This window comes from Anabas testudineus, chromosome 16 (assembly GCF_900324465.2).
Source record: "Anabas testudineus chromosome 16, fAnaTes1.2, whole genome shotgun sequence".
NCBI lineage: Eukaryota > Metazoa > Chordata > Actinopteri > Anabantiformes > Anabantidae > Anabas > Anabas testudineus.
This window is the reverse complement of record NC_046625.1, coordinates 19,048,347-19,071,157: the sequence shown is the minus strand read 5'-3', so window position 1 is coordinate 19,071,157 and position 22,811 is coordinate 19,048,347. Positions and strand designations below refer to the sequence as shown.

The following is a 22,811-nucleotide window of genomic DNA, read 5'->3' as shown; positions in this document are numbered from 1 at the left end:
AAAAACAACAACAAAAAAACAGAGGCAGAGGCAAACTACACTAGCCTTGATGAAATAGTTTCCATTAGAGGATCATCTGTTAGATATTTGACTACTGTGACAGATCATACATTTGATTGTTTTTGTGTGCCGTTACTGTTACTGTGTTTAGTGGAGACAGCAAAGCAGACACAGCTATCACCATTTACATCATGTGTCAAAGGTGAACAGTGTAAACCTTTGCCCTGGGAACAATCTACGCTACATACGTACTGTTTGGAGTTGGAAACAAATAATCAAAGCAGCTCTGATTATATTATTTGCAGAATGTTTGAGAAACTCGTAGCCTGTTTCCTAATGACATCTTGGGGTCAGCTGGACTGCCACATTTACAGGGATGACTTTGCACTGGACTGATGTGTGAGCTCAGGTCAGCTGAGTGTGTGTTTGATGTTACGGTCACTCATTGTTACAGTGCTGGGCTGCAGGTGCTCGAGCACACAATTATCTCCCACAGTGGGTGAGTCACTGTCATTTCACTAAATTTATTTCATTGCTCAAATTATTCCCACAAATGCACATGTTTTGCAGCAAGTAGCTGTTGTAGTGAACTGGAGCATGCTTCTTGAGCTCACTTAAAATATTTACTTTAGCACAGTATTAATTAGTATCATGGCAGAAAGTGACAGGTGCTGTCACCTCAGTGAGCCTTTCAGCAAACACCTCTTTTTATGAGGTCTCAGTTACTCTGTGTTGACATAGATCATCGGTGTTTGTTGCAGTGTATCCAAGTCATTAACCTTTGCCAACGTCTGTATGCCACATAGTAGTGTTTTAGAGTTTGCTCATCTGCTGAAGTAGCAAGGTTAATTTGATCTTCATATTTTGTATATTTCATTAGGCTGATTTCTCGGGGCAGTGCTGTGACGAGCATCATGTCACGTGTAGAGAGGTGTGGTATTATATTGGGACACAGGTGATTTGTATTTTGCTCCGTCGCTGTTTAAAAATTGATGCTGCAAATGAGTGGTAAACGTTTTAACCTAAGGGCACCAGCGAGCGTCTGATAAATAGTCAGAACAAAGCCTGTGAAGCAGCTGTGCAACCCTGCACACATCAGTTATGCTGACGGTCCTCGACTTGTGCAGAGTTGGCTGCTAAATGCTTTTTATGGCTGTTACTTAATTCATGTATTTTGCATGTAAACTGGTGAAGGTCTGTGTGTGCCGTTATCACGGACAGGGAGCCTCTTCCTTCAGGCATCTCCACACGATGCTGATAATATTGCACAAAGTGCCCTGTGTTGAGCTCAGCATTTTTGCATTTTATGGCACTTGTAACGTTAAGCCTATTGAAATTTTTATCTCCCCACACATTTCAGTGTCGGTTAAACATTAGAAGGATGAGCTCACAGGACAGAAAAGGAACAATTGACCATGGTTGGCTTTGTAATACTTACAAAATTAAACCTGTAGATTTTTTTAATCTAGTTTTGGAAGCCTTGGACACCTTTAGCCATAACACTCACTCAGTAACCTGGACCACTAATCATTACCAACGTTCAATATGTGATTTATATACATAGATGTGAACACAGCTTAATTGCAGTTCATCTCAAACTTCTTTGTCTCTCTGTTAAATAGCTGATGGCAACCCGAAAAGACAGACGCAGTGATCGAACCCCGCTGGAGGACAGCTACTATGGAGAGAGGAGCAGTGTCCCATGTCATGGAGATACCCTACCCTGGAACCTGTCGAAACACCAGAGGGTCAAACGCTCCAAGTCAACCTCGGGGGAGGTCCTGGATCCAGCAGAGAGGGCTGTAATACGTATTGCAGGTATATTGCATTCTTAAGTTGTATCTGCTTTAATCAAACTTTTTTTTTTGATCTTCAGTGGTAGTTTAGGCTGATGGACTATTCACAGGCTGCATGGGGACATACTGGCTCTGGGGAACTTCCTCCTGACTCACTAGCTCAGTCGTTTAAAAGGAATATAAGTTGACATAGTTTAATAATATACAGTATATGTTTGTGTAAAACAGCTAATAAACTGAGGTTCTATCATTTTGGACTGTCCAGTCGTCTCAGGTTGGCTTGTGTCAAAGGTTAGCAGGTTAGCCCAAGATAAATAGACTGTTGTTGACAATGGAAATGTATGTTTCAGAGTTCACCGAAGTTGACATTTAAAATGTGCACAGAATTACTTTGTCTAGTTTTAACACACATTGTTAGTTTATAATAGTATTTTTGCTCTTCTGTCTGGTCATAGAGCAACAATTAACTTTGTAAGTGATACATTGTTTGAAAAAGGAAACCAAATAGCATAAGTGTGTACATACACGAGTAAGTTAATTCTTTTTTTTCTTTTGTAAACTGGTGATAGGCCTTTATACGTAGAGACTGTGGTTTTCCAGGAGCGAGGTGTGGCTCCTTCTGCTCAAACAAGGCTGTGGGATCCTGTCCAGTTCAACTGTAGGGATGCTGGAAACGCAGTATTTATTTACAGTACATGTTAGCTGTGCTGTCAGTGTGACCAAGAGTTAGACACAGTCAAGTAGTTCACAGTCAGTGAAGACCTCATGAATTATGAATCAGCATGAATTAAAAAGCTAAGTTATGATCATTCCTTATTAGAAGTAATTATCAGGACCACCTCAGTAACATGACTTGTATCAATAATATATTACAGTAGTCACTTGATACGTTAATTCAATCCTGAGTATTATAAATCCTATAATAATGTTCTTGCTTTTAACACACGTCTTTATAACGACCTAGTGAAACACATTACACTGCCTCTAGCATAGTGGAGCCGATGAAACCGTCAGCTAATATTGGCTTATAACAGATTTAATGTCTGCGGATATGCAAAAAAGAAACTGCATCACATCAATTCTGAAAATGTGTTTAAGGTTATTTCCAAGTGGAGCCTCCATTAGTGACTCAGCAGTCAATTTAGAATCGCAGAAATGATGAGACTGTAAAATTATGATGGCCGTAACGGAGAATATCACAGTTAAACCTGCCTTGCACCATCAGTGGAGTATATAGTTTGGAGTAGTGTTCTCCCATGTGGCTTCCTCTGTTTATCAGAAGGCTAGGTCAGGCTCTGTCAGCACCCGTGGGTGAGGTTAGCTAACTGCTGTTAAACCTGCTGCTATAGAATGCATATACTTCTAAATGAGCATACGGGGGCATGGAAGGACATTAGATATGGACTATACACAGTTCTTGTTATTGATACCCTGCTGCAGCTCTGCACTGTACTTCCTTGCTCCTCTGTAGACACAGACAGTCCTATAAACTTTAAATGAATGAAACATCCAGAAATAAAATGGATGAAAGCAGAAATGCACAGACATCAAAGTAGAACCATGAGTGCAGTTCTTTGTCCTAGTTGACAAAAGATGCAAGGTGTGCACCGGACATCGCTGAGCTGAAACAATGATTTCTTGTTTGTGTCTGAGTCCCAAAGAGCTGGCTTTGCTCCAGTATAACATGACAAAGTTGAGCATTTATTTCCTCGAAGAATATTTTCCTGTGTAGCTCTAAGGTCTGTGTACTGGTGGTGGTTTGTGTGTGTGTGTGTGTGTAGTGTGTGTGCCTAAGGCTGTGGTTGTGTAGGTTAGATGAGCTCAAGCTGCCGTACTGCTCAAGCTGTCCCTCAAGCGCACTACTTCAAATCTGAATCAGATTTGAAATTACATTTGTCTTTCTAATTACGTGTTCGAGCAGACGGACACTGTTCTAATCAGCTGTGGGAGCAACACCTGAAAGCTGAGACTGAGAGCTTTTTAAGACCTGGTGTTAAGTGAGGGCTTCATTTAAATACCAGTGGATCTTATTACCCTGCAGGTTGTGAATAGGGGCTGTCTAGAATTGCAATAACAAGTTTATTTCTTAAATCATTTTTTTTCCACTCAGACCTCCATATGGTTAACAGTATTATAGATTAGATTTTTCCCTGCTGTGTCCTGGTACTGGGTACCTGCTGAAATAATACAGCCTTCCCCTGTACCCTCGTTCACAAGCCACTGGATGAAGGTTGAAAGTTCTCCAGTTAGTCAGCTGTAGAACAGATTTATGGTCCACAATATATCTGTGAGGTCAATGCAGGAGGATCGGAAGAGGTCAGAGGTCAACTGTGGTATTAGTCAGAGGAATGTACTTTATGTACTGCACTGAACTATATCATTCTCAGTGCACTCATGAGACTGGTCCTCAAGGGCTGACACCACACTGCTCCAACATAACTCAGTATGTCAGAGACACCACTCTGCCACCTTGTGGATGACTGTTGATGCAACAGTTCAGGGGTACAGTTCACTTCATTTGAATTAGTATTTTTCCACTAACCCCAAATACTCAGATGGTTAGAGCTTATACCAGTTTCATCCTCGCCAATGACACTTGTGCCACGGCCAAAACACACACACACACACACACACACACACACACACACACACACACACACACACACACACAGATATTTATGGCATCCTTGTGTGTGACCATTCTGACACCTTCCTTTAACATTCCTGCTGTGAAGACAGGCACCTTGTTCCAGTATTAAGTTACCCACTGAGTGGTGTGTGTGTGGTGTGTACGTTGTTGAACTACGTTGCATGAGCTTATTGAGTGGCTTAAAGCTGATGATGGTTTTAGTGGATGTTCACCATCCCAGTGATAATCATAAGCAGGTGATACTGTTTGTTTTATAACCAAAAAAAAAAAAAAAATCTTTGCACGTACATTACCCACAGTGCAGCTTGACCTCTTGCAGTTCATTCAGACATTTAGATTTAGGTGTGTTATGCTAGTTTGGGGTTAACAGTTGTAAAACGTCGCCTGCTCTTACAGACCTGGTTCGTGTGCTTCTGGCCTCGTGAGTCCAAGCTGTGCTTAAAACCGCAAACATCCCTGCGGAGTACTCCTCAATTATTCATTATGGAGAAGCTATGATATGATACTGAGATGACACTGCACACACACTCCCTCTTCCATGTGCACATAAGGAGTAAGCGGGGGAGATTTACTGTGGTAGAAATGCACGTAGATGAACAGAGCCTAGTATTTTATATTACCGGCTGTATTGGGAATCATGGGGTCCTCCACAGGCTGTTCCTCATGTTAGAAGTACCCAGTGTGACAGGACCAGAGAAAAGATGCCCCCTCTTCCCAGTGTAAATCTTCCTCTACACAAATGCACCCATAATACTACTGACAGTTACACCACAGACATGTTCGAAGCCTCTTGCCCTCAGGCGGCTTTCGTAATAGTGCTATAATACAAATTTAATGGCAGCATCACACATGAATACATTGGCATTTTATCACATTATTCCATGCAGTTATGGTCTGTTGGTCTGATTCATTTATATTAAACCTCTTTGTATCCCTAATTCCATTTATCAGTGTGTGTTTTCTTTAGGTTTTCCTCTTCTTGGACCTCAGCTGCAGTTTCAGAAGCACTACAATAGCTTATTAAATGTCATCTCACCTTAGCTTTAGCTCTGACAACACAGATATTGCCTCCTCTTTGCCCAGCAGGTGGTTTATTTTTTTTTTATTAAAGGACCTGGTGCATGGAAAGGATTTCATTCTGGAGCGTCATCACAGCTTTTGGAAAATGTGTCTCATTTCCCACGCCCGTCTCAAATACTGTCGACTACATAGTGAATTTCTTGTGCTCCTTGCGTCACAGAGCTTTGCCTTATTTCCACAGACAACAGCCAACGTTTTACACTCGATGACATGTCTATCAGGCAGAATGGCTTTACTGATACCATTTCCTTTTACAGATGTGACCTTTATGTCTTTCCACATTACACGCTGTGTCAGGGAAAGAATGCCGAACCACAGCACAGATCCAAACAAGCAATAGCATAGCTGGCCCTTCATGTGCTTTGTATTTGTTTCTGTTGTGGATATCCAGAAGAGGGAGCCAGGCCTGTTTCAGTGTTTGACTATCCCATAGTGTTGCTATTATTACAGCAACATTGCAACATGATTGCACTATACTGGAACAGTCTAGCCCTCGCCCTGGATAACTGACAGAGAATTGTGTCAAGCCTCAAAAATGGTGATGAGCAGGTCATACACTGACCTACAGTTGTTGTGTTGGTCAGGAGAAGGAAGGAGGCGGGAAGCTGTCTTTGAACTGAACATCACATGCAAGGATCAGATGTTAAATGTTTGCTATAGCAGATGGACCTCTAGACGTCATGGCTTTCAGTCATAGTCTGATGTCTGGCACTGACAGTAACACAGGTCTGATTTAGACAAAGTGGCTCAGAGCTATACTGGGGAGCACATTAGGTACGTAGAAATGCAAAGAATTAAAGAAGCACAGCGAGATTTCTTTCAGTTTCTAATTGTGTTTTTACTCTCAAGATCATTTTTATTGCATCAAAATCCAGCAGGAAAAAAAAAGTCATGTTTAAGTGAGAGCAGGACTGAAAGTCTCCCACAATAACAGCTGTCACACTGTTGTTAATTGGTTTGTCATCTTGACTCTGGCTGTTTGCTTGCAATTAACTCCTGCCTGTCTGTGTCTGTGTGCTTCTGTTATCCCCTTTTGACACATCCACATAAACGATATGTTACAATTCAGAAAAACTGGCATCACGTTCTCAGAAGTGAGTGCTATGAAAAAGGTTTCTAATGTTAACAATGAAGCATCGGTCGAATCCACCAGAATGTGAGTAAACATAATCCGACCAGCTTGAAAGCTTCTCTAACCACTAGGGAATGCAATGTGCTCATCATTAAATAAATAAAATACATAAATAAACATAATAACATATTACCCTAATAATACATCCCACATTTTAAGATTCAGAGGACCTTTTGAATTTGACCGGTGTTTGTTGTGTGCGATTCATCCTCTGGGACCAAGTGTCAAATGAAATGCAAATGCACACACAGAGTATGTGCACATGAGGCAGGAGTGCATAAACCGTACACACATGTTACACATTGGAGCCTGCACCCACACTTTTACATCCTCTAATGTGGAGAGCTGGTACAATGTTTGCTATAAAAGTTAAAGAATACAATATGTGTTTTTTTTGCACCTGTCAAGTATTGTTGAATGAAATTTGGCTTCACACATGAACACACACACAAATGCACACACACATTTTCACATACTTGAATTCCTTCTTTCATCAGCTTTTATCGGACTCATTTACATTTCAAGATCACGAGCCATTTAAAGTCAAGGCGTAGCTAAATAAACACACGTCACGAAGCTAGATATAGCTGTCCAGCTGCTTGGGAGTGGACGGAAAGCTAGAATGATCCAGAAAGCGGCAAGTGACAAAATTAAGTGTCTCCACTCTGTTTAGTGTGTGTGTGTGTGTGTGTGCGTGAAAATGAGGTGGTGCAATTCAGAACCAGCGAGAGTGAATAGTGGTGGAGGGCAGAGGTTGTAAAACGTTTAGTCTTAACCATTACCCATCAGCCAGCAATATAATACTGATGTCAGAGTAATATTTACCTGAATACACACACACACACGGACACACACACACACGGACACACACACACGGACACACACACGGACACACACACACACACACACACACACACACACACACACACACACGGCCACTGGCTTCACTTGATAATTCTGTGCAGTTTCATCTGTCAGATGCTTCTCCCGTCTGCATTTAGCTGTTTAATGCTGCCTCAGGAGGGGGTTATGTTGACTGTGCTCTGTCTCTGTTTATCCTATAGCTGTCAAAACTGTCATATATCTCTGGTCTAATCGATGGAGTACAGTAGAGTAGAAAAAAGATCTACAGTTGAGCCTAAACTATTGAGAAAGCATGAGGGACACACAGTGTGTGTCCAACTCCAGTAGTAGAATATCCTGGTTGAATGAGTATATTGTACAGATGCACACACACGCACACACACACACCTCTGCAGCAGCAGCAGCAGCAGCAGCAGCAGAGAGTTTGGAGTGGACTTATCGTATTTCCTCTCAGGAAAGTGTCCTGGCTGACGTTAGTTCGTCCTTGGCCAAAGAAATGTCTGATAGTCAGGCTGAGCTGAGGGGATTTTCCTGTTCCCTACATTATATCCTCACTATTGTACTACGACAGATTCCTGAAGGAAATGAGGGAAATACTGCAGGGGAATTATCGTCTTTACTTTCCTCATCATTTTTATGAGGCGTGTCATCATAAAACTCCTCAGCAAGACATGCCAGAGTTTTTACATATTCAAACACAGTCTTACTGGCCTGAGCCACAGAATATGCACAAATATATTTTTGTGCTCCAACAGAACTGTTATTAATCAAATTAGCCTGTATGAATTTATCATTTATTGGCACAGCAATCAAGCAGCTACTTTTAATTCCGATGACCTTGTTTTTCTAACTATAATTTATTTTGCTCTGGACTGTCGTCAGCTTTGCTGGTCAGGGGGGACATCTGGTGAATATTCAGTGGCTGCACAGTGTTTCTGGTGGATGTCAAGGGCATATCTACACTGCAACTTCCTTTAAATGTATTCATCGCTCTGCAGGCAGCAAGTCTCTCAGCGACTGGCAGGAAAATAACACACAAACTGGATGGCTAACTAAAGTGCTGCAGCGACTGGATGCTTACTATTTATGTAGAATGATTCAATTAGGTTGTAAAAATCAATAACTGAAATAGTCTTAGCTATTCATGACATAATAAGTAATGACAGAGCATTCATGCAATTTAATTAGAAGAAACATTTGAAGGTTCTGATGCTAATTTAGTTTATTTGTTAGAAAAACATTGTGATACCTTATGTTGAGTAAACAAAATTCACTATAACATTTTATAATATATTACGTCTAAACCTAGTAAAACTACATTTTGTGGATAAACTGCCACACTATAGTTACAGACGTCCACATACTGTGTGTGTGTGAAGGGAAAAAGAAATCGTGGGACTTCCTTTAAAATTGTAAGAGTGTCGCTGATCACACATCACACTCTCCTCCTAGTTTTTGTCTGGGGCAGCTGAGGTCACGAAGTTGAATCCAGGTCTTTATTTATCTAACTGTTAGCATGGATTTCCTCGTCAGTATTCCTCCTACCACGTGAACCGTGATTAGCTGTGTAGTATGGCATCTGGTGGCACCTCCGTGACTCACTGGATTCCGATGTGAAATAACAGCCAGTAGCAGTCATAACACAAACTTATCTCTAAGGCCAACCGTGGAATAAGACCACACAAATCCCCATAATAATCTACAGAAATAATGTTAGTGGTTAAAAGTAATGCTCCAGTATACATTTCTGTTTCCTTTCAGAGTAAGTATATTATTGCTTTATTGTGTTTGTGAGCGCTGCTTTTCTGTCATTTTGCAAGTCACCAAGTCCAGTTTTTTGAATTCATTGGGTTAATTTTTCAGGCTGATATACCAACCCTTGTTGTACTTTTTAGTGTTGAGAGCGTTAAGATTTTTCTGGCACTTGTGTGACAGGGAAAGTGGGCTTTCAGTGGTCTTACACAATCTACTTACCATCCATCACAGTCTAATTCATTTGAAGTGTTAGAGAGCCTTATGCTGCTGCTCTGCTTACCTTGCTGCTGTGCTTGTGCTTGGCAAGCAGCACACATGCTGGTCCAGCCTGTGTGTCTTTAAGAGGAGGGGCCTGACATTTATATTAGTATTTCTGAGCCAGGCTATGGGAGGGTATGGAAGAGAGAGAAAGGGGGTGTGTGTCTGTGTGTGGCTCGGGGCTGTGGAATGAAGTTGAGTGCTGTGGAGAGTTCACACACAGCTCTGAGAGCAGACGGAGGACAGCACAAGCTGTCTACCACACATCCAGGCAACACAGAGGAAAAAGCTAACCTCACGAGGAGGAGGAGGAGGAGGAGGAGAAGAAGAAGAGAGAGAGCCGGCATGGCCATGTACGAACCCGCCTACCTGCCTCCCAACGCCGAGGAGCAGGACTTCATCCAGGCTTATGAAAACGTCAGAGAGAAGTATAAAGGTAGGCACTCGTGGTTCGGTGATGACAGCTACGGTACTGCAGGACAGTGACGGAAGAGTGTGTGTGTGTGTTTGTAGGGGACGGGCTTTATTCATTTGTCTTCATTTGTTTTATTATCAGACCCTGCACAGGTGCAAACATGTGACTGTTTGCATATGCACCTTGCTGTGTGTGTGTGTGTGTGTGTGTGTGTGTGTGTGTGTGTGTGTGTGTGTGAGCGGCAGCCATACACACAGCATCCCTTGACCGCTGAGCGCTTTATTGATTGGCGCACATGTTTGCTGTCAGTCTTCCTGCCCTGCCTCTCCGCGTGTGTGCGCGAGTCCGGTGGATTTACAGGAGTGCTCCACTTTGATATGTGACCATAGCAACAAACAGGCTCTGCTGACCTCTGACCTCGGCGAGACTAAGAGAAGGGCTGAGTTTAAGTCGGAGGGCGCTGCTGATTGTTACCCCGTCTCCAGTCACACAGGACAGGTGCTGGTGAGCAACAGTGAAATTCATTATTACACCTCAGGGACTTCATGCTTTTCTTCTCAAGTTTTCATCCCATTTTATCCCTTTATCCCTTCATCTCATCCAGTGAGCAGCCTCACATGCCTTCGCTGGATTATTTTACATACTTTCCTTTTTTTGGAAATCTCCGAGCAGTAAGGACATTAAGATGGAGACAGAGGGGAGGATGGAGATTTGGGGGAAACGCTCGAGTTAGATCTCAAAGGTGAAAGCAAAACCCACATCCAAGCAACACATCATCCTGCCACCTCACGAGGTGTCAGCAGTATCCTCGAGGTGCTTTCATTTCATGCTGTCGTTTAGGTTTCATTCCTGTCACGTCTCCTACGTTCGTATTCTTCCACTTTTCCTTCCAGTAGATACCCCCCCCCCATCTGCTGCTTGTAACAGAACATCAGGACGAGTGAGAGCTCCTCTATAAATACTGCCCCAGTTTTCCTTTTTTCTCTCGTGGTGAGAATCCAGTGACCGGGGCTTGTGCTGAATCACTCTCTCTTGTTTTCTGTGCATCAGCATGTTTGTCTCTGTGAGAGTGTCTATTTGTCTGGCCATCTCATATGTCTTTTTTTTTTTAAATGATGCTTTGCGCTGTAGTTTTTGCATCTGTATGATTACAGATGATACATTATTTTTAGATGTTTATATAATCACTGTCGACAAACAGGGCCATTGCCAGTGGTATTGTATTTGCGGCTGCTCCTGGCTGCTTCACTGTGTATCATTAGGTGAGATTTGGTAGGAAACTCACAAAGGGAAATAGCTCTGTGACACATAAACCGGGGCTGTGTACTGTTATCAAGTCAAACCAGATTTTAAGGGGTTTTGGCGACTATACTGTAGAAGGAGTGAAGTGATCTCCTGCGTAATTAAACGTCACCATGCCAGAGAATGGAAGAGGGCCACAAACCGGTCTTAGCAACAATATTATCACATTCACTTTGATAACTGAACCACCGGAATGAGCACGGTGCTATGTGTGTTTGCATGTGCATCAGCGTGTGTCAGATCTCTGTGTTTGTAGTAATGTTTCTCCACCAGGAGGTAATGGGAAGCAGGAGCTGGCTGTGTGGCAGGTGTTTATGTTCCAGACGTTCCTCCGAGTTCCTTCCTCAACAGCGTCCGCGCTCCTCTGAGGTCCTCCTCTCCTTATTAAGGCACAGTGATGACACAGCCAATGGGAGCGCTGTCTGACTTCGTCATATTCCAATAAAAAAAAAAAAAAATAAAAACAAGTTTCTGTACTAAATCTGACAGCTGAGGTCCTGTAGAGGCTGGAAAACTATAGAGAGACTTGTAAAACTTGTGCACATTTTGTACTGTAGATGCTAATTGGCTGTAATAATCTGCAGTGTGGATGTCTAGGCTGTTTGTGTTGATGCACCTGCAGTTGCTTGATAATGGAAAGTATTTGGTTCGTAAATATTCACAAGGTTGTCGGAAGCGTGAGCGTCTGTGCTGCCGAGATTCTCATCTGTATCCTTGAAGAAGACAACACACTATCCCATACGCCTTTCCTTGTTCTTGTCTTCCTCACCTTGCCCCAGTTTTATTGTGCATTTAACTGTGCATTTTTCTCTCCAACAGATTTGTCTTTATGATTATTCAACACACAGTGCACCAAAAACTATGCTAAGATTGCTATTGCTTTAGGATATTTCACATGTAAGGAACACGGTGATCCATTTTGAAATGTGCTCTCATTTGGATGGCTACAGCCATTTGACAGGCTACAACTACGGCTGATATGTAAAACCCTCGCTAGACGTTAGAAAGCTGTCCCATGGTATCTCCAAACATGCTGCCATGCAAAGAAATGATTTGCCTAGGATCATTCATGCCCTGTAGATTAAGAACCACACTTTCAGGTGCAGGTGTTTGCTTATCTGAATGCCAGATTATTCTAACTTGACTGGTCCCATTATCGGCATAAACTGCAAAGAGGACGTTTAGGCTGTCGGCCTACATTCATGTGAGGGCACATAATGTAAGAAAAATTCCCCTCCAGTCTCATTTCTTGATCATACTACACCGATGTCTCCAGATTAAAGTGGTAATATCTAATAAAGTATTTAAAATCATGTTAGATTTGATATTTTCCAAATTGGTTAAAATGTGATTATAGTAGATCAGTCTGCTCTTTCTAATTATACGTCCACTGCTGCCTCTCTGCCTGTCCTAAATTGTAACTGGCTGGACGGTAAGGACCTGGCCATCTTCCCACTCTCCCCTAATGCAATTTATGCTAGCAGCTGATGCCGATGTTACTGGGCCACCTGAGTGGGGGATTGCCATAGTGCATGACGGGTGGACTGCCGAGGGTGCACAACCACGGCTGGCATCCATATTTTGCCTCAGTGTGTGTGTGTTGAAAGCCCCCACAGGGCTGAAAATATCCCCTATATATAGCCACGGCCATATTGAGCCAGCCAATTAAGCAGTTATTTTTGGCAGCCTTGATTGTAGAGAAGAGTAATTTAAATTCCACTTTCTTCTTGGCTGAAAAATCAAGCATTTGTGAATTATTCAACAGCGGAGCTTTGATGTGTATAGAGGGAAACAAGAATCCAAACCGTATGTGAATAAATCTGATAAATCTTAATGTTTGCTGTGTACATGTCCTAAGGAGTAAAAGCTTCTATTATCACCACACCTTTTAGGCTAATACATACATAGGGCACAACTGTCTTTATGAGTGACTGTAGTGGACTCTATTTACAGTATGTGTCAATGTGCACACTGGGAAGTGGTGTGGGAAGTCGTTTGTCACACACATTTGTGAATGAATGAACTCTTTAAAAAGCCGCGAGACAACTGAGCATGTTAGTGTGTGTGTGTGTGTGCGTGTGCATACATAACTAATGTATATTAAGACCTCTTGGCGGGTGTTGCCTGTTTAAAAGTGATGAGTGTCACCTAGCAGATCGTGTTTTCCCATCTCACACACACCGGCTTGCGACCGGTCACTGGATCTTTTCTTTTTGGCCATCATATACTTCACACGTCGTCTTTATGCTGGCTGTGTGCCGCAAGTGTCAGTGAGAACTATTCATGTTGGAGTGCTCTTGAGAAAAGCTCTTAACCTGCAGTAGCTGTAGGTTAAGAGCTTTGCTGGTATTCTGTGTTGTGGTGGGAGGATGTGTGGATCCAAATACATTCATCTAGTTTGTGGTTCGGCGTGATGTTTCATATGACGGTGCTGGGTTCCTTATGTCTTATACTTCAATATGTGTCTTACATTAGGCAGGATTCTGAATGATGACATGGCCTTAAAGCATTACAGAATATATGTTCTTCATATGCTCTATTCAGGAAAGTTCTTTTATTATACATGACATCATCAAAAATCAAGAAAATATGTGCAGTGTATTTTCCTTCTGCCACTGCAGTATTGTTCTTTAGCTGGAGCCCACTCTGACCACTGCTTCTACAAACAGTGCTGGATTCATATTCAGGTCAGCCATACGCAGACGACAGCGCCAGGTAAAAGTAGGACATTGGTAGAAAACTCTGTGGTGGCATGTGTGTACGTCCAGGTACAGTAGCTTGATGACGCAGGACATGGGACCTTACTGAGTCTGTCAGTAAGGTTGGCATACAAAGAAAGAAAAACACATTAATGGAGCTATACTGTATTTCTGTTAAACACATTGAACTCATGCAGCGTGTGCCCAGTGCGTGTGCGGTGTGTTAGGAAGTGCTCAGCTTTGTCCCTTTAGTCATGCTGCTTTGCTGCTGTCCTGTGAGAGCAAATGAGAGAAGAAGAAAAAAAAAAAGACGGTGTTCCTTCTTCTCCTTCTTCTTTTTTTTTGCTGTATATTTATTTATTTTATTTTGCATGTGTTTCAGCATCCTGCTGCCTGGGATAGATCAGCAGTAACACACAGCTCAGGTCAGGGGTTAGTTTGGGGCAGTTCGTGATAAACTCCCCTGTGTTAGGATTCCTTTTAAGGGAGGGAGAGAGAGAGAAACTCTGGAGGGATGCTTCTCCAATCGAATGGGCTTTCTGTCAAACACATAACAGTTTTGCAGAACAGAAGCTGCTGTTCTTCAACGTCTGAACCTTTGGTGTTGGAATAGAAAACGGTTACATGTTCAGACAATGGAGTGAGGTTCGATGCTGAGGTGTATTCAGTACCATGTGATACGCACATGAAGAGATGACAGTAATTCCTAAGAGATAACTCTTGTCTGGGAACTCGGGGTTTTGAAGGCAGGAAGTGAGTCATCAGCTAAATGGTAATCCCTGTTTCAAACAATTTTGGTCATATTTGTTTTGTTTTGGCCGTCTCTCCTGTGAGTAATTTTAACTTTTCACTCACCAAGTTAAGTGCAGAAATCTGTAATAAAGCAAAATATCTAAAAGGACTTAGATGGAACAGGAAGAAACAGGGGCAGTGAGACAGTAACCCAGGTGATTTGGCTAAACTACTGTCTTGTTTTCAACCTTTATTATCATCTCGCTACTTTTATTTCTTGGAAACGGAAAAAGGAGGACCATAGACACTGTTCAAATGAACTCAAGTCTTAAAGTGTGATAAATTGTATGTTTTCTCTAAATCCAACCTTGACTCCAGCCTGTTTCCAAAGTCCACCTCCTGCCTGAGCGTTGCTGACTCAGACAGATGTGTATCTGCACAGTAGCAATGTGCTGATGGTCCTGTTTAATTGGATGTCTTGTTTGCACTCAGTCTGCATAATAACTTCCTAACTAGCAGATTGACTGGCGGCTGTCACTTCATAATGCCTTCATGCATCACATGCCATCTCCAGACCTTTCGGTTTACAGCCTGCCACTGTTGGACTTTCAGACTTACTGCCTTACTGCTCTTTTTACACCAACCAGGGCTGCTGTGGTATTTAAGCGTTTAGAGTTTCTTCCTGGCTTTTACAAGGGTTGAAACACATGGCTTTGTGGCTTTGGCGGAAAAATGGTGTGGAAAACACATTTGTGTGGAAAACAGTGAGGTTGTAACACCTGGGTTGTCTGACACAAAGAATCTGTGTGTCTCCTCCTGCTTTGTACTGTAGGGCAGGGCTGGGACGCGTTATTAAGCCCAGTATTAGTCTGGGATTGTTACTGCAAGGCTCCAGTGAGCTATAAAGATTTAAAAGCGAAATCAAAAACATCCTGATGTGCTACAGCTTTCTACACACGCACTCACACACACACGCACACACGCATGCCATTGTTACAACATACTACTGTAGAAGGTCTTTTAAAAAGCAGAGGATTCACCACCTCCAAAACAGGGAGAGCGTTTCCTCCCCCTCGTTTCCCAACCCTCCCCTTTCCGATGAGCTTTAAAACTGGACATTTCAGGATTGTGTGTGTGTGTGTGCGTGTGCTTGGACACAGTGCATGTGTTTGAGAGAAATAGAGATGGATAACCAAATTTAGAGGTGTTGAAGAAAGAAAACAAAAATCATGAATCCTCAGACTTTAATGCAAAGTCCATTTGTTACCCATTGTGTCTCGAGTCTTTTTCCACATTCTCAACATTTAACTGGGTCTAACGTTTACTGAAGCCTTTCTCAGGCCCGAAAAAATCCTTAGTTCTAAATTTAAGTGTTGGAATTTCTACAGCCTGTTGGTGCGGGTGTTATTTTCACCACACACTGACAGGTGTTTGGCCATTTCCTGACACAATTCTGGAATTCATTATTGAAAAGGCATGTTTGATCTCAAACAAAAGCTGTTTTGCCAATTTCATCTGTATTCAAGTGCTCAAATTGACCTTGAATTTAATCCCATTCCTTATTTCGGAAATGGTTGCAGAGAATGCTGTGTGACAGTAGCGCTATGTAGTTTCTCAGTCATCTTTGTCATAGTAAACACAGAACCATTTGTATAGTTTCAAAGAAAGCAGAGAAATAGGGACGGTGAAAGCTGACTGTGTACAAGTTGGCTCACACACTCGTACAGTAAGTGAATTACCATCTGTTCCACTGTGGCTGGAGTTACTAGAAATCTGTGTGTCCACTGTGAAGGAGCACCCTGTGAGGGATCACAAGAAGTTTTTGATAGCAGAAGTAATTTATTCCCATTGAATAAAAAGAGAGCAAGTGGAAACATTTCAGCTTTATTGCTAATAGGACTTAAATGGAGTTTAGGGGGATTACTAAGTGAGCTACACTTGGAAGTTCCCCTTCACTCGTGATGTGTATTAACAGGTAATGATGTGCGAGAGAGTCAGACTCTATTTCTCGGTCGGCGCTGTCATTTTCTCACACGGAAAGGCAAAGAGTTTATTGGTGGTCGGTGGTATTCAGGGCAACTGGAGCCGGTTTGTGTGACAGTCGCTGCCGACAAAGGAATGTCACAGCAGGTCACCCCAAACAGCTGACAACAGCCAATGTTCCCCACGTGTATGCACACACACACTGACTTGTATTTCCAAACACACACACACACACACACTGTCGGGGGACTACAAACATGCACGAGGGAATAACACGTTACATTCTACTCTGTTAGCAGATCGCTTAATCTCTTTTGGTCGGAGATACCAAAGACGGAGGAGAGATGTGTGCGTGTTAGCAGCTCCAAATACCTTCCAGTGTCAAATTCTCTTCGGCTTTCACAGGAGACACATTTTGTTAAAAACTACCCTAAATGGCGTGGCTGAATCTGGTCTCACCGAAAAAGGGTTGCACAAACTGGAGTTACGTAAAAGAGATGATGTCCTTCATAGATAAAGTAGCTTCTGAGATGACTGATTGCTGTAAAACTAAACAGGGCCTCATGTGTCTGTTGACCACTGGGTCTCTGAAGGGTGTGCCTGTGTTTCCTCTAACCACAGGTCAAACTGAAAAACTGGAAAAGAAAAAATAAAAAGCACCCCACTGTTTGTTTTCTGATCGTGAATCACTGCTAATTCTAGTCTTCCTGCAGTGCCGTCGCTGCTCTTTGACACGGCTGAACTTTGTTGTGTTGGGAAATAACAGCACGGCAGACCTCTTGTTGCTCTTCAGCAACTTTTATTCAGGCCGCAGTTGAATTTTGAGAAGCTTGAAAAGTGGGTACGGTGTATGGGTGTGGAATATTTCACCTGTCTCATGCAAAGTTGTTCCAGCTGTTCTCACTGGTGGGTTAGAGACATACTCTACATCTTGGTGTCAGTTTTGGGGGCTGGTGAAAGGTCTCTGGAAGAATTGATGTAACTCTGTCAGACATGTTGGACAAGTCTCACCACCTATCCTGGGAGTGTTGCAGCCAGTAGCCACCGTGGCGCCCCCTCAGCAGAAAGTCCCTGTGCATGTTCAGTGGAGACAGAAAAAGATGACAACGCACCCAGAGAGTGTGGGAGAGTTACAAGACAGGAAGGAGAAAAGTCAAAGTGCTGAAGTGACACTGAGAGAAGGAAGAGACACAAGCAGAAATTAAGAAGCAGAAAGCACAGAGCGTGAAGTTAAGGGGCAGAGGAGTCTTCCTCTCACTTAGCATCGATCTGGTATGTGGTTGATTTCACGCTCAGCAGTAGTTTGTTCAGATGGGAAGACGTGTAAGATGAGACGGCGGGCCTGCTGTCAGAGGTTTTATGTTTGGTCTCCAAAACTGCCTGCCAATTAAATGGCACACTACCTAAGTGTGAATCATACTGATATATTCAAAGACATATTAGAGCTAAAACAACAGGGTGATACTTATTCTCCAGCTCACTTGGTTCATTAATAATTAAACACTTTTATACTGCAGACTGTTATTTACTGATTATGATGGCAAACTGCAACTGACAGTTATTAAAACTGAAATTCTGAAATGAAAATGAAACTATGATCTCCCTCATTCCCCTTTCAAGCTCTTAAATCCATGTTCGCTAAATGTGCAATGGACACACTCACATGCCGGTGCAGCACGTGCAGTCATGATTCCCCTCTCGTCTCCCTCTTCTCAGAAACAGTGTGACAGATTACAGCGCCTGCCTCCGAGCTGATTGTAACATCTTCTTTTAGTAAACTTAGCACCTGTGACGTTCAGTAAAACTGGACTGGTTTGAATGGCGATGAGAGTCACACTTTTCCAGGCAACTGTTGGGTTTGTTTTACACACACACACACACACACACACACACACACACACACACACACACACACACACACACACACACTGCCAGCTCTATGTACTTTCCGTAAAGGTCCATGGGAGTCATTGCTTGGCACAGACAGCGTTTCCCACTCCATGTGAGCATTCACTGTACACTTTCCTGGTGGTGTCCCTGGCAGGGTTAGTGAATATCTTATAAAAGGAACCATGTTCCACTTTTAAATATTACCTAGTGTACAATCCATAGTTCATGATTTTCTCTCTTTCTGTATGTTACTCTAACATTTATTAGTGCTCTTGAGTATGGTGATTTGAGTGAGACATGATTAACCATTTAGATTTCATGTATTGTTCACGATCAATGGCACATTCTTGTAATTAAAAGATTTTAATATTTTGACTGCTGTCTGTTTTTCTTACGTCTCTTTACCGTGCGCTGCCTAAGCTTATTTGGGCTTTACAGGGTAAGCACAGCCCCTAGTGGATCGTTGTACTCATAACATCCGAGCAGAGGGATGGACTTCTGAGGAGGTTCAGAGTCGGTTGTGTAATCTGTGATGATTATTGTCCGTTTTATATGTCAAATATCTTGGAGGTGATCGGTGGATTCTGAAATGATCTTTCAAGCTAACTGTGGTTTAGCCTCCTTATTCTCAGAAGCTGATGGCTGAGTCTATATAAAGCGAAAATGACAGCATCTCTCCAGTGATGTTCTTGGTGCAGGTCCAGCTGACTGTGTTAAAGTCAGTAAATCAGCGTGGGTTTGCTTCCTGTCCATTAGAGAAACTACTGTATTTTCATTTCATTCAGATCTTCCTCCTCTCCCTTCTGCAAATAGGACGTGACTCGGAGCAGAACCTCCCAGTGTCTGCCTCCCTGGTCTAATTTATCCAAACCTGTACAAGGAGTGACCTCACACAGCGTAGAGGCTCCCTCAGGACCTGGTCTTAGGTCATGAAGAGTGGAACATGGGAGGAAACCTGTAGGGGTCATATGCTGCGTGTTTTGCTTCTCCTCCGACTCGAGTCCTAGAATTCCTCAGCAGTCTTACATGTATCAGGAAAACGTCCTCACTATAGAGGTTTAAACAGCTGCGTACTGTTTGCCTGTCAACATAGACGTACCGTATGTGTCCTTTTTCTGTTTTTTATACACACATATCATGTAGAACAATAAAATTTTGTATTATATAAAAACTGTGGGATGGTTTTAGGTTAATAAAGTATAAACCTAAACAACAATGAAAATACGATGTGGCAAAACAGTAAAATGTTACTTGCACTGTGAAGAAAGTCTTCCAACGTGTCAGTACAGTCATTCCTCCTTCACACACAGACAGTGATCTGTGTTCAGTTTACTGGCTTTACTATTTTATCACTATCTAACACAGACAGTGACTCTGTTGGTGGGGATGCTGGTCTCCTGCTGACTGCTACCCAGAACTTTAAGCCGGTACATTGGGTCAGAGATTTGAGTGGCTGGATGACCTCAGACAGAAGGAATGTTTTGTCTGGATGTCCACAGCAGGCCACCAGTCTGATGGTAGATTGAGCAGAGGGGCTGTGAGCAATCGAGCTGAGCGTAAACAGGTCTGTGAAATCCACTGCTTGCGTGCAGGACAGTGCTGCCGTGTAGAGTCAGAACCTCTTTGTTCATTATCCGTTATTTGTGGTGTTGCTCCTGGGAGCATTGTCTGTAGGCCGTCATATTCTGTTTTCAATATGACTCTAAATGTTTGATGTTGCAAGATCGCGGTGCCTCTAAGGTTGTAAAATGTTTTTAAAGGCATAAGAAGGGACTGTCTAACAGAATCCAACAGTATTTTCTGGGTGCTGATTGTCATTGTTTGTTAGGGAAAAAGCTGATTGAATCAGCTTAGCTGCCATCATGTGATGCTGCACAAAAACAAACCCCAGCTCATTCGGGGCTATCAGGACAAAAGCCCCGCTCCTCATTACTTTCATTTCACCCCAAGACCCAAGTTATGAAATGCTTTTAGTGGCTGAAAGATTTGTCCCTGCAACCAGCAGAAGAGTTAGCGCACACTCAGAGACAGCTTACTCGCAGATTTGTATTGCATCCCGCAGCTAAGCCTCACTATTAGATTTCTATTATTCCCTTCAATCGAGGAATTCATTCCTGCAATTAGAGGCATTATCAGTGACTCAGTATCCAGCTCCAGGCCATGTGTTAGTGTGTATGCTGTTGGCAGACCTCCCACGGCACAGCAGAGCCACTTAATTACTAAATGCATAAACATGAGTCGTGTTGGCAAATCAAATACACAAACACATATTGCTCATTTCCTGATTTGTTAAAAGAGTTAATTTCCTCCTTTCAGGTCCTTGCCAAGATTTACACTGACACTCATAGCTAAGCCTACTAGCTTTTCAATGGAGGTGTAGTTTTATGTATTTATGTTTTATGCTGATGAAAATGCATCGGTCCTTTATTCTTACTGTACCTACACGTAGTTACGCTGGTCACTGTGACGGTCCTTAATGGAACATGTCACACTGACAAGGACTGGGTATGGAAAGGCAGGCTCAGGCATAGGTCCAGAGGGCTAATGATGTCAGCCAAAGCAAGCAGTCACACCATTCAGCAGACAAAAAGACACACGGCAGGGCGCGTCTGTAAATGAAATAAATAAATCCAAATGCTTATTTTTGTGGGTGTGTCATTTGGTTGTATAAAAACAAATTTGCAGGGACTAGCAATCGCTTCCATAAGCTGTTCACTTCTGAACACCTGAAAAACCCCAAACGCTCATACACACATAATTCCTCCTCGACAGTGCAGAAGCGCTACAGTAGTGTTCCATGTTCCCCGATGCCAAAAATGTGTCACTCGTTTCCTCCAGACAGCCTTCATTAAGCACAAGAGCCCATACAAGAGCTGAATAAAGTAATAACTCTGCAACAAGGCCGCCTGCTGTCTGAGCCGAGACACAGGCTCACAGATTATGAGAGGAGGGATTGATTTGCCATCTTTTTACTTTATTTGGTTCACTCAAATTCATTTCCTGTGGCTCTGCAGCCTGTGCTACTGGACACATGCAGGGCTTGCTTGGCGACATGAATATTCAAAATGGAAGAGCAGCCAGTGAGTATAAAGGAAGTGGTTTATTGACTAAGTGTATACGTTTGGACCGAGCATTTCATCAGGTTTTAGGACAGGTTCTAGTAACTGAACACAGACTCACATTACTTGTTTCTGTCTCCTCCTCGAGCCCAATAAATTGGCAGACCACTTCAAGAAGAAACAGTGCTTGAAGGCATTTTATTCTTTATTACATTACTAGCATACCTGCAGATATGAAATTGTACAGCTAGATATCATTCCACTGTCTTTTGTCTGGGTTTGTATACCCTAACCCCAACTTATTCCCAGATTCACTAGATGGCCATGCTGTGATTCTACTGGGAATTTGTTTCTACTGCCCTAAATAGGTCGTAAAGTTATTGCATAAAGGTATTACTTACTTCAACTCTAACCATAATATTTAAACAGATTTATTCATTTATTTATTTTTTTACAGTTTTGGAAGGTGCAGACAAATGATCCATCCACCGCTAAATTTGAATGAGAGCTGTCTCATAATATGATAAGATGCTCACAAGAGGCAGATATGTGATTAGCTAAGTTAACCCGTGTGGGAACGAGTTGTATTGTCTCTCCACATGTTGACTGTATGCTCGCTCTGTGTAAGCAGCAGGCTCATCCTGGGTGTGGTGCTGGGATTTTCTGTCTCTACAAACACTACACTCTATGTCATTTACTCAACAAATGAACACCCCTTGCTTCATCCTGTGTTTTGTGTGTACTTGTATCCTAATGTCATTCATGTATGACTAGAGCAATAGATCTACAACCTGAGGCTGGCTGGTTACTGGCACAGCAGGCAGCTATCTGACTGACTGTACTGTGCAGTACCTGACTGCAAAGCCAGTTTTATGTGAACAGAGGAGGTGGAAGAAGAGGCGGGACCTAGGGAGGAGCTGTGCACCCTGTAGATTCCTGCACACACACATACACACAAATGTTTGCGTGTATGTGTGTGTGTGCACATGGAGTATCACAGGAACCAAAACAGTTTGAGAGAGAGAGGAGGAAAGTGACTGAAGAGAGACAGGAAAGACTCTGATTTGCTAAAACTTGAGAAAGACGAGTCTCCTCAGATTTCACAGATCGCAGGAGGCCACACTTTGAAGTATCTGCAGAACTCATTGTCATCATTCTTCACGAGGAGGCCACAAAGTCACAATGGACACTCCGAG

General features: G+C 42.6%; 1 protein-coding gene across 1 annotated transcript in view; it reads left to right on the top strand.

The window, feature by feature from the left end:
* Positions 1-9,781: 9,781 nt before the first annotated feature.
* plecb (plectin b) overlaps positions 9,782-22,811 on the top strand; it is an 88,030-nt gene continuing 75,000 nt past the window's right edge. Inside the window, exon 1 of the mRNA XM_026371331.1 lies at positions 9,782-9,971. Coding sequence (XP_026227116.1) covers positions 9,881-9,971 — 91 coding nt within the window. The 5' untranslated portion in view covers positions 9,782-9,880. The remainder of the gene's footprint in view (positions 9,972-22,811) is intronic.